Genomic DNA, 12,348 nt, shown 5'->3' on the forward strand with positions numbered 1-12,348 from the left:
TTGATAAGCAAAACTGACAGCTGTATTTTTGAGCGTGAAACGCGCAGGCGGTGGGACGACTTCCATATTTCAAATTTGTCCCCTTTGTCAGACAACCAGACGAATTGGAGTTTCATCAGATTGGGGAGTTCGGAGGTCAAAGGTATTATGTTCTTAGATTTCTAGTCCTCGTGTTTTTTCCTTTCAAAATTTTCATCCTTCAAATTTTCATGGCTTCAAATAAGTATAAAAATCGACCAGAAATTAATTCAATTTGATAAGTTTTTAGCTTCGTCTTAGCAAACTCCGTAATTTTTGTGAGTTTGGATCCAAATATGCAGGAACTGTCTGTTGGTTTTTATCCAAAAAGCTTGGAGTTTGAAGTGTTTTGTCCCAGTACAGATATCAGGCCTTATTTCGTGAAATATTCTTTGGTCGGACAGATGATCACGTCACTCATCCGACCCCCCACACACAGACTCTTACCGCCGGTGAGACGGGAAGAGGGTTGTGTGAGAGGAGTCTTGATTTTCGTGTATATAATCAGACGGATGACGTGGTGCACTAAACAACTTAAAATATTTTTTCCAATTTCACGAAGGGAATTCCATGCTTGATAGAGTTCGGGAGATTTTCGAATAAGAAAGCAAGGTAGTTAGTGCTCATGACGTCAGTCTCTGCCGAATACAAGCCATGCAAAGTTCTTTACGTCTTTGTAAGAAAAAATGTGACTTTTACGGTTTTACCAGAGTTTGCTGCTCTTGATCATGACGAGACCAGGTACAAGAGAAGGTAAGAATTTCCACTTCAGGTTTTCAGGACCACAAATTTGCAGCGTCGCTTCAACGAACAGATTCAGAATTGTTTTCCCCATCTGGGCACGAGGGAAATTTCGGTAGTAATGCCTGACTAGGACGACTCTCACTCCAGCTGAAATCGAGTAGGTCAGATGGGATCAAAATACGTTTTTCTCGTTTGACTACAACCTTGCATTTGTAGAAAATTTCAGATCTGCACAGTGCCTACGTACCTCATGAGGTGCTGATTGCATGGTTAAAGCCACATGAGTACAAGTAGCAGAAGATTGTTTCACAAAAAAACACCAAGGCTTGTGGAATAGTGAGAGAACAGACACAAGGATATGGAGCCAGAGGCAACTATGGAAGCTACCTGCAGCACTCATGAGGAGTCAAGCACAAAAGAAGATCACCATCGTCTGATTCTAAGTCCGGCGTCACGCTTGTTCCATTCCCCGCGGTTCAACTGTTACATCGTTATTATCATGGGATTCAAGACGAGGATCGATTCAAACATTGTCAAAAATGGTTTGAAAGTCTTGCACAATCATCCTCGCTTCTCTTGCAGGCTGGTAAAATCAAACATTTCCATTCCGTACTGCTTGTTTTTTCCTTTCTGCATACGAAAATTACTTTAGGAGAGGACTCGCGAACAAGTGGGACGTCATTGTGGCAGTATTCTAACCTAATCAAGCACTTTCACGTGTTTAAACTGTGTGACATTGTTTGATTTGGTCTGGGATAACGCCACGGTTGTGTTCCATTTGTAAGTACTTGATTGTTTTAACTTCCCCCTCAGCTGCAGCATGCGAATAATGCTATATACAGTTGATGATTTACAGTTTTCTCTTGTATAAGGATGACAGAGGCGGAAAGAAGAGATGGATTCAAGTTTCGGTAAATCAAGAAGACCATGTTTTTGTTCCAACCTTGAATTCAAAAATAGAACATCCGGAGGAATTTGTAGAAAACTACATTTCCAACCTTACTGCATCACCTCTTGACCTTTCCAAGCCGTTGTGGGAGGTACATCTCCTCAACGTCAAAACCTCGAACGCAGAAGGGCTTGCAGTGATCCGGATGCACCACTCTATGGGAGATGGCGCATCTCTCATGTCCCTTTTGCTAGCATGTACTAGAAAAACATCCGACCCAAATGCACTGCCTAGTGTTCCCACCCAGAAACGGGCGGATTCCTCAAGTGATCTGGGCTGGTTCTGGCGTTTCATCTTGGCTATTTGGTATGGTATCACACTGATAGCGAACACTTTGGTCGATATAATGTTGTTTATAGCAACACTTCTATTTTTGAACGACACAGAAACTCCTATCAAAGGTTCATCTGATGTTCATCTAACCACCAAACGCTTCTTGCATCGGACTGTCAGTATGAATCACATAAAGCAAGTGAAGAATGCGATGGGCACGGTATGTTGATAAGTTCATGAATAATGCGTATAGGCATGCGTGCACGCACGCTTGTTTCGGAAAAGCTTCTAAAAACTAAAAATTGAAGCAGTGTATTAGTTTCATTGATACATTTTTTTTTTTCTTTTGAAAGTATGTAGTGTTACATTTAGTTTTTTTCTGACATTGGAACATTAACCAGACTGTCAATGATGTTGTCTTGGGAGTGACACAAGCGGGTCTCTCGTGCTATTTGAATCGCAGATACGGTGAGTTTCCTTGGAATTGAATCATTAACATTGTCTTGTTAGTTGAGTTTTTGAGCAGATAATACCAGTAACATTGTTCTGTTAATTGAGTCAATAACACTTTTCTTCGTTTTTTGTTGCTAAGTTTCCGTTGTTTTCAATTGTGAAGCGTCTTCGAAATGTTTAGAGAAGTTCTAAACTCACACATAAAGATTTCATAGTAACATTATTCTGTTTAGCAGGCCAAAATGTGAAAGATGTCGGAACAAAGCAGGAAGGGAGCAATCTTCCGAAAAATATGCACGTCAGAGCTAACATTCTCGTTAATTTAAGACCAACTGTTGGGATCCAGGTGATTAGCATATATACCATTCAGCAGTTGTTCAGGAAGTTTTTCGCCACGAAAGATGCTTGGTTGGCCTAGCTCACATATACTGTTTTGTTTCTAATGTTAATTGCATAACAGGATCTGGCTGATATGATGGCTAAGAAGTCCAAGGTCAGGTGGGGTAATTGTATAGGTTATATCCTTATCCCCTTCACCATTGCTCTACAAGATGACCCGTTGGATTATGTTCGCGGAGCCAAAGCTGTCATTGATCGGAAAAAACACTCCCTCGAAGCTTTCTTCACATACCTGACTGCCAATCTCTTAATCAAAATAATAGGAGCTAAGGTACCAATAATTCCCTCCATTTCATCTAACATATTTTCGATTCGAAAGAGCAAAAACCAGAATAGTTTCTAAGAATGTCCATATATATGTGTATGTGCGCGCGCAGGCAGCAGGAGTTTTAGCACACAGAATTATTTCTCATTCTACATTCTCCTTCTCAAACTTGGTTGGTCCCCAGGAAGAAATTAGTTTTTACGGCCATCAAATAACTTTCATGTCTCCTCACGTTTACGGGCATCCTCACGTAAGTTCTCTTATAATTCATGCACATAATTCTCCTTGACCACGAACTTGCCTCCGAAATCCACCAATTTAACTGCAGTCGAAGGGGAAAAAACCACAAACAACTGGTTCCGTTTCGGATTTGTTTATGTTCAGTGTTGCTCATTATGCTGCAGGCATTGCATATGCATTGGCAAAGCTACGCGGATGAAATGACAGTTTGCTTAACTGTTGATCCGAATGTAATACCTGATCCTGAGAAGTTGTTGGACGATTTAGAGGAATCGCTTAAACTCATTAGTCACGCTGTCATGGAAAGAGGGCTCGCCGTGGACGTTGTCTAGCGCGAAAGGTGGCGTGCAGTTTGTCTTTTTTTAGTTAGTTCATTGGAGCAGCCATTCTCGTGTTGGGGAGAATCGTTGATTTGCTTAGAATACCGTCACTGTAACATTCCAGTTGCTCGAAAATGTTCATCTCCTTTTGTTGCATGCTTTGGCTGGATGTAGTAAAGGGAGAGCTTTGATCTGTTACATGTAAAACCATTACACAGTGAAATGAAACCTGAATTTCTTCCCTTTACATATTACCTCTTCTTACCTAAACATTACAGGATTTTGGACTGCTTCTGTAAGAAGCACTTACAAGCGATTTTTAAAAAATGCTTCTAAAAGAAGTATCCACAAAATGCTTTTCAAAAAACGCTTCTATGATTCATAAAGAGTTCTAAATTTTTTCTACCAAACGGAGTTAGAAATGTTTTCTATTATTAAGTCTTTCATTAATACTTGTGCTTTCTTTTCATTATGAATTGTACTCGGGTCATATTAAAGCCAAATATAATAAATCTGTTAAAATTCATGGGATGTGTTGTGTCAACATTAGATACTAGGGATGGGCATGGACCAGACCGGGCCAAAATTGAATGGACCAGACCCGTTTGAAAATAAAATCGGACGGGTTGGGCCGGGTAATAGAAAAATGAATGTTGGAATCAAGAAGGGTGAGAGCAAAAGTCAGTCAGTTTGGGAGAGAGAGATTGAGAGGAAGGAGAGTTACTGAGTCTAAGAATTGAATGGTTGTATTCAGAAATTTGGAGCCGCCCCACCCTGCTCGGTTTTGTGTTTCAAAATCAAACACATAGGTCCCGGCCCGAACGCGCCCAGAACCGCTAAGACCTGCTCCGACCCACGGTTCCAGAGCCCAAAACAATGGTTTTTGGACTCGGATCAAATAAATTCGTCAGGGGCATTATCGTCTAATCACATCGGTTCCCAATAGAAGTTGGACTTAGTGTAGACCACGACCTTCTGGAATGCTCATCTCACCGACTGTAGCACGCAGTATATATACACTCTCACTCCATCGTCCTCCCAAAACGCAAAAGCTTAAACCCTACACGCACCCGACCCTCGAAATCGAAAGACTCCGCTCAAATTCCCAAACTTTTATCGAATCCATGGCGATAATCTCCGACATCCAGGAGGAACAGAGCTCGCCCGAGACGAAGCCTTCGCAGGCGGCGGCGGCGGCGTCGTCGTCGTCGTCGTCGAAAGCGGCGACCTTTACCGCGAAGTTGGATCGCTCGAACCCTCTAGGGTTAGTGGAGAAGGTGTTGGAATTTCTTGCTCAGGAGAGCGATTTCTTCAAGAAGGAGACGGCGGAGAGGGAGGTCGCATCGATCGCGCGCGCCTTGAGGGAGAAGGAGAGGAAGAAGGAGGAGGAGGAGAGGAAGAAGAGGAGGCAGGCGGAGGAAGAGAGGAAGAAGAAGGCGGAGGCGGAGAAGAAGTCGAGCGAGGAGCCGAAGGCGGAAGTTAAAAAGGAGGAAACTGTGGAGGAGGGTAAGAAAGAGGAGGAGAGTAGCTTGAGAGGTACCAAATCTTTTTTCTTTGCTTTAAATTTGATTAGAGTTCCACTTTCTTTTAGGGTTTAGTATTGATATATCTGAAATTTTAATTCTTTTATACATAAATTAAAAGGGGCGACCCCAAGCTAGTTTCAGGGACGTCTATCGTTCGCAGTCTTATCCTTGCTTTGAATGGAATAATGTGTCTTTGTTCTGTGAAACATAAAAAGTTTGAATCTTTCAACCAATTTGATATGATTGTTCGCCAATGCCTGTTGGGATACCAGTGTTTTGGATGTGTGTAAATTCTTGTTTTTCCTATGTAACACCAAGCGATTTGAACAGTTCCGAACAAAGGGAATGGACTGGATTTGGAGAAATACTCGTGGACGCAGAGCCTACAGGAGGTTAATGTTGTTATTCCCGTGCCGACTGGAACTAAATCTAGGTTCGTTGTGTGTGAGATCAAAAAGAATCATCTGAAGTTTGGACTGAAGGGGCAGCCTCCGATCGTCGATGTAAGTCTTCTTTTGGATGGTTATTGACTTTCTAAATTAATGTCTATGAAACAGATTCCTAAAAAAAAAAAAACAATTAGATTTAGTAGGAAGATGGTTGTTCATCTGACTAATTTGAGACAACGGATGATTATCTGGTATATTCCGTTTAGGTTATATTTCCATCGACTAATGTAAGCCCTAATACTTGCAGGGTGAACTTTTTCAAGCTATCAAGCCTGATGATTGTTACTGGAGCATAGGTATGTCAATTAACACAGTTCAACTTATTACTTATCATTTTGCTTATGTACAATGGAGTATAACACAGCATTGAAAAATGTTTCACTTTTCTAAATAGAAATTAGAGTCATAAGTACTTGGTGAATTGATCACATGGTGCCCTGCTCTTTACTCTTAAAACAAATTTTAAACACGTCGGATTGCTTTGCAGGGTTCCGTGGTTATGAGTTTCACTCGATTTCTACACTTGGTTTTTTAGGACGTAGTGTCTTTTAAATGCGTGTATCATGTTTCTCTGATTTTCCTAATTGTAATCCATGGGTTTTTGAGCACATGAGCTATTTGAATGCATAATATCCATGCTAATTCCAGAGGACCAGAGTGCCGTCTCAATTCTACTGACCAAGCACAATCAAATGGAGTGGTGGAAAAGTCTGGTGAAAGGTGATCCTGAGATCGACACTCAAAAGGTTGAGCCTGAGCCCAGCAAACTGTCTGACCTGGATTCTGAAACACGCCAGACTGTTGAAAAGATGATGGTAATTCTCCCACTTCTGCTTTTTTTCTCTCTGCATTTTGTTTTTCGCTGCTGGTAGTTATTAACCGATGAGCATCTGTGAAAGGCATTTTACTTGCTGTTTGGTCCACCATGAGTTTATATGTTCACCATTCATGTTCACGTTGCTGCCTATTTGTACGTTTTGTTTCTTCATGGTTACTAAGAGGTGTATGTTTTGATTTTACAGTTTGACCAGAGACAGAAGCAGATGGGGCTCCCCACTAGCGAGGAGATGCAAAAACAGGAAATCTTAAAGAAGTTCATGTCCGAGGTAATTTCTTGAGGCTCGTCTACGCTACTCATTCAATCAAGAAGGTTCCCTTTTGCAACTGGTATGCAAATTTGCTTACACTGTTTATATATCGTTCTGTTGCAGCATCCGGAGATGGACTTCTCAAGGGCCAAGATACAGTAAATCTGAGTTGTTCAGTTCGCAGACAGACTAATAACTTTTGAGTTTGATTAGCAGAGAGAGAGGAAAAAGAACTTTTTCGTTCAGCTACTGCTTAATGTTGTTTTAGAAAACAAATTGATGTCATCGGTGTGTGATCTTTTTACGGGTGTTTAGGGTGTCTAAACTGGCTCGAACGCTGTTAATATTGTGGGATTTGGTTCATTTCTGGATAATAGTTTGATTAGCATAACTTCTTGGCTTCCCTGCACATTTTATCTTTCGAGTTTGATTGGTTGCTTGAGGCGATTTCTTAACATTGTTTTGGCAACAAGAGAGTCTGGGCTACCTGTGCAGTTGCCCTCTGCCTTTTTCTTGTTTGCATCTCTTGCCCAGAAATAAGGCCTTTCAGGTGCATTTTGGGTCCCAACCACAAACAATGAGGCTAAATACTCTTTTGGGTCCATCCTATTGGAGGTAATTTGAAACACCATTAATGGTATTTTTTTACTTGTAAATAAGAGGTTTTATGTTTTATTTTCGTCAAATGCGAATTTGAATCATATTATTGCGAGATCATTACAAGGCTTAGCTCATTCCTCCACCTTTTAGTGTAGACAATATCATTTAGTTTATAAAAAAAAAAAAAAAAAAAAGGCTATTTGCGAAAGGTTTGTAGGTCAAAAGTGGCTTATGTTGTAGGATGTGATGTCGTTTTGCGGTTGTATGTTTTTTATTTTTGTTAAACGATATATTTTATTTTATTAGATGTTAGATTAATATCGACAAGATTTAAATTCATGTCGTGAAGCAAAGACTTCACATTTTTATTACCATTGTGATAGAGGGTCTTTTGCGGCTGTATTTCAATCCGAATTGTAAGTTCTCACATGATTGTGGTTGCTTAATATTATTACAACAGTGTTCACTTAATTGTCTCTTCGTCGTATGCATGTCTTGTGACTTGGGGACTCAGATCCTCTCCTAAGCTGTTGCCAATGGGGCCTAGGGTTCAATTGATCCCAGCCCTTCAAATTCATCATGCGGCCAAGAATGGCCAAGCAGCTTTCAAATTTTTTTCATGCAACCCAAGGCAATTTTTTTTGCCTTCCCTACAATTCCCGCTCCCCTAACAAATCAGCTACACACAGGACTCTAATCCCATCTCTCATCACCGGAAACCCACCATAATTCGCCGGATAATTTAGTCAAACCCGCATGGCCGGATTTGCATGCTCCAACTCCCAATCCCGTCAACGAAGATCTCTCTCACAAGGCTATTCCCACACCCAAAGATCTCAGCTTTCGCTTATCTTCTTCCACCTCTCTCTCTCTCTCTCTTCCCGTTTCTCTCTATTTCCAACCCTCTCTCCTTTTTTGCCGCAGGATGAATTTGAAGGGCTGGGATCAATTGATCCTTAGGCCCCGTTGGCAACGGCTCAGGAGAGGATCTGAGTCCATGACTTGGTGCATTTTTTGCAGTGATATCCGACCTAATTGTGCCATTTGGCATTTAAGACTTTGAGACGTGCATGCCTTAAAGTTTAGGGAGGGAATCTTTTCTGCAACGCTCTGCCATTTGGCATTAAATGTTGAGAGTTGTACCACATTGGTGTGGAACAATATTTTCTATATGCTTATATGATCTTGAGTTACTTTCTATATTGTCAATTGGTTTTATGGTAGAACCTCAATTTCATCATGGTATCAGAGCGGGTTGTTCTCGTGTGACGTCAAACGGCCACACGCGCTCCACGTCACTTAGTTGTTGTCCATGTGTAGGCTTGAAAATCCACCACACATGCGGGGGCGTGTTGAGAGTTGTACCACATTGATGAGGGACAAGGTTTGATATGTGCTTATACGATCTTGAGTTACTCTCTATATTACCAATTAATTTTATGATAGAATCTTAATAAGGATGGTTTAGGGAGTCAAGCTTACGCGTTATCTATGGACACCTCGAATTATTATGCGTTTTAACTTTTTAATGCAACGAGAAGCAAATAAATTGTGCGGTTGTAGGTAAGCGAGCGAGGAACGTGTCGAAATTGTTCGACTTTGTCCCACGCTCGAGCATCCTTTTGACTTTAAATGTATCAGAGGCCACCACAAACTGCCACGTGCCCCTAAATGCCACTTGGGTCACTGTCGGCTGTCCCTTTCCATTAAAAGGTTGTGGGATCCCCCACAAATTGTCCTGTTGTGAGGGAGGGAGGGAAGAAGGGAGGGAGGTCACGTAACACTATAGGCCCTAGAAAAGGACCCCCTTGTTTTATACTCTATTCATCCCTTTTTGGTTTGGGAGGGAGAGAAGGGACTCGCTCACTCGGGAGGACTTTGTTTGTTCCCCGCTACCGCAATCACATTTCGCATGGTCCTCTGTGTCCTTTGTTGTGCTGGACATCCCCAATTGAATAGCAGAGAGCGCATGCCTCTCTGTAGCGTTGTGCATCTTTTCTTATAACCACGGCAAATGTCTTTTTCAGTCTTGGTTTGACATGATTTAAGTGTTAGTGTTTTTCGAAAGAGTTAATATCTCCATTACTTAAACCCCTTGCTAGTTGCTACCCTGTACCCTTGTTAATATCGAAAGATGATATCATAGATCGTGTTACAATTCTAAACTGGGTTAATTAGGGTTCCAATTTCTTGATAGAGATTTTGCCACCTATGTAAATAAGGGCAAAATCACGTGAAATACTTGCAAGAATACAAGGATGTCGTAGTATAGATGCTTATGCAAGGTTGTTCTCCTCAATGACTATTTAAACAATTTATGTAAAAACAATTCCTAATTAACTACTTTAAAACTTGAGAAAAGAGATTTTGAGATTGGGTAATATTAAAAATGAATTTTAAACAAAAACTAATATAATCGAAGAAAAGAGTTTTAAATACCAATTTATAAAGGTATTAGGGTTCCACTATCACCTAGCAATCCTACGAATTTCTACCAATTACTTATGATCTACACATGCCACTTTGAAGGTTAGGTTTTCCTAATATATATTCTCCTCGTGATATTCAAGCAAGAACGTATATCTATCATGCAATCCGTCTGTGATATTCAGATAAAATATAAACATGTAAGACTCATTAAATTCTATGAAAACCTTTTGAAAAACCATGCAATCCCTAAGAGTGTGATATTCGCCTTAGATGAAATTACAATTATCAATCACAAGAAGCAATACTCAATCCTCCGGTGATATTCCGACCGAATTGCATCCAATTACTTGTCTAAACATCCTAATGATGGCCAGTCATCAAGACAATTAGATAGTTTAAAACAGTGATCAATAATTCAAAGTGTGCATGCAATCAATCATAAGCAATTTAATAAAAATTACATATTCATGCTAAGGCTCAAGGTTTCGCCCTAGTAAGAGAAATTAGTTACGCATATTCATAGTTGAAATCACAGAAAATATTATTAAAAATAAAAGGAATGAAAGCACCTTAAAGTAGAAAATCTCCAAGAACCCTAGCCAAGTTCTTTGTCTCTGAAGTTGAATAATAATAAGCGTCCCTCCAAAACTGTAGACGGCAAAGCAATATATTTGCTAAGCCATCGCACAAAACCTAAGACATAGGTCTCTTATTCCAGCTAGGAAACTAAATAATAATAAAATAGCTTAGAAAATAAAGTTCTAATTAAACTAGGAGAATCTGCCAAGTAATTGTCCAGCCACGTTTTAGCCTTAGATCTCCTCCAAATCTGGCCCAAGATAGCTTGTTTTAAAGATCAGGACATTCCGAACACATCTCCAGAAGGCCATGAAACCATCCGAGGTTATCTTGGGCTCCAAAAACGCAATTTAAGCCCAGAAACGTCAATTTCCAGCACCACGCTCATTTATTTTATTGCCAGAAAATAACCGTTTGGTGGAAACATCCCAAATTTTGATACGATCAAGCTAAGTAACTCACGAACGTCCTCCAACTGGAATTACTCTAAAATTCATCCATTTGACAACGTTTTGCTCCAGATGAAGTCGAAAGTCCTATATTAGAAATACAATTCAAAGTTTCAAAATTCTTCCAAAATATACTAAGAATAGGGTTAAATATATAATATAAAATCACTTATCAATCCACTTGCATTTGATTAATTATCATTCCATGTGCAAACACAAGCTTTTGATTGTTTTGCTAGTGTGGTGGGGCTAATGGCAATCGTTTTCGACCGGCTCTTTCCCTTGAAAGAATATGAAAAGGGGGATTTAGCTGCCAAACCCTTTTTCTTTTTAAGTTTTATGTGCGTTGGGATATGTTGAGGCTTCTCTCTTTAAGTGGGATGTGTTTTAGCTTACTGCCATATTTAACTCTTTAGGTTGAAAATTCAACTTGATGAGAAAGCGATGCATTCTTACTCTTCCAACAGTTTCACAGGCAAAGAGCCGATCGATTTAATTCTGGATTAATTAGCACTTGGACTAGTTTGAATGGTAGGGTATTAGAAAAGGGTTGGGATGTATACCTTTAGACTTTCAATTCAGTGTTCCTAATTATTGAACTAACAGATACATTTTTGTGAACGTAGCTGGGGAATCCTTTAATGCTCAAGATGCATAGCGTCGTCCTTAGATCGAGCTGACGCTTTGACCAACTGATGTAGCACGATAGTGAAGTGAAATGAAATTAAGAGAAATAAAAACTTAAATATAGGGTCAACTACCTGAAACCCCCAAAACCCCATCTCTAGCATCACTCTACAAATGCATAGAACTAGGAAAACAAAGGCTGAACAATCTCACAAGAGAAAGACTCTAAATTACATAAAGTAATCTGATTAGCTAAAAAACTCCTTGGCTGTTATTAAATGCTACTGATTCATGTTGAGCATTCATTTTATCCCAACGTTACACAAATGCAATGACCAACAAATCTGCATCAATTATTCGTTTATGCAGTCCAAACTGGCTCTAGTTGGACTCAAACAATTGTATATTTCGTCACAAAATTGGCCAAAGAAAATATTTTCTTTAATAAGATAACAATTTAGAAGAAAAGAAAAACTTTTTTTTTTTTGAAAACTTGGTGAAAACGATCATTTTTTAAATCTCAGTTGCTAAAATGATTAATTTTCAATCTTTCACCAATATTTGATGGATGTCTAGTCAATCTTTGATCGCTATATCGGTCATAATTGATCAATATTCATTTTAACAATTGAATTGAATTTATGATTATTTTAGCTAGTTTTCCTTTCTTTCTTTTTTCTTCAAGTCCAAAAACCATTTTGTTCTTCTTCCAAAAACTTAAGTTATTTTCATACACGAGCTGTTAGATGATATTCCACAAATGGAATGACACACATAACTTGGCATAAAACTCCAAATGGCTCAATAATGCGAAATGACACCTTATCTCTCTCGATGGCAAAGGACAACATGTCAATGGGAGGGAATTAGGTTAAAAGTTTAAAACTATATATATATATATATATATATATATATATATATATATATATATATATATAT

At 39.4% G+C, this 12,348-nt stretch overlaps 2 protein-coding genes across 9 annotated transcripts; both read left to right on the forward strand.

Moving 5' to 3' along the window:
- Positions 1–7: 7 nt before the first annotated feature.
- Positions 8–3,908, forward strand: LOC103439875 (wax ester synthase/diacylglycerol acyltransferase 11-like). Of its 8 annotated transcripts, none has more exons than XM_070825527.1 (8): positions 8–142; positions 321–1,348; positions 1,605–2,204; positions 2,386–2,452; positions 2,671–2,783; positions 2,898–3,107; positions 3,214–3,351; positions 3,430–3,908. In XM_070825527.1, exons 2-8 carry the CDS (start codon positions 1,121–1,123, stop codon positions 3,538–3,540), a joined length of 1,467 nt encoding a protein of 488 aa, XP_070681628.1. In that variant the 5' UTR covers positions 8–142; positions 321–1,120; the 3' UTR covers positions 3,541–3,908. The 8 variants fall into 8 exon arrangements, with proteins under 8 accessions (XP_070681628.1, XP_008376727.1, XP_070681629.1 ...); XM_008378505.4 differs by having other exon boundaries at positions 3,506–3,908; XM_070825528.1 differs by having other exon boundaries at positions 2,674–2,783.
- A 508-nt stretch (positions 3,909–4,416) lies between these two features.
- LOC103439876 (protein BOBBER 1-like) lies at positions 4,417–7,115 on the forward strand. The gene is made up of 6 exons (XM_008378508.4): positions 4,417–5,197; positions 5,518–5,690; positions 5,884–5,932; positions 6,285–6,451; positions 6,659–6,742; positions 6,848–7,115. The coding sequence occupies exons 1-6, from the start codon at positions 4,642–4,644 to the stop codon at positions 6,884–6,886; spliced, it is 1,068 nt and encodes a 355-aa protein (XP_008376730.3). The 5' UTR covers positions 4,417–4,641; the 3' UTR covers positions 6,887–7,115.
- The last annotated feature ends 5,233 nt before the right edge of the window (positions 7,116–12,348 follow it).

Source organism: Malus domestica, chromosome 07, assembly GCF_042453785.1.
Source record: "Malus domestica chromosome 07, GDT2T_hap1".
NCBI classification, from domain to species: Eukaryota; Viridiplantae; Streptophyta; class Magnoliopsida; order Rosales; family Rosaceae; genus Malus; species Malus domestica.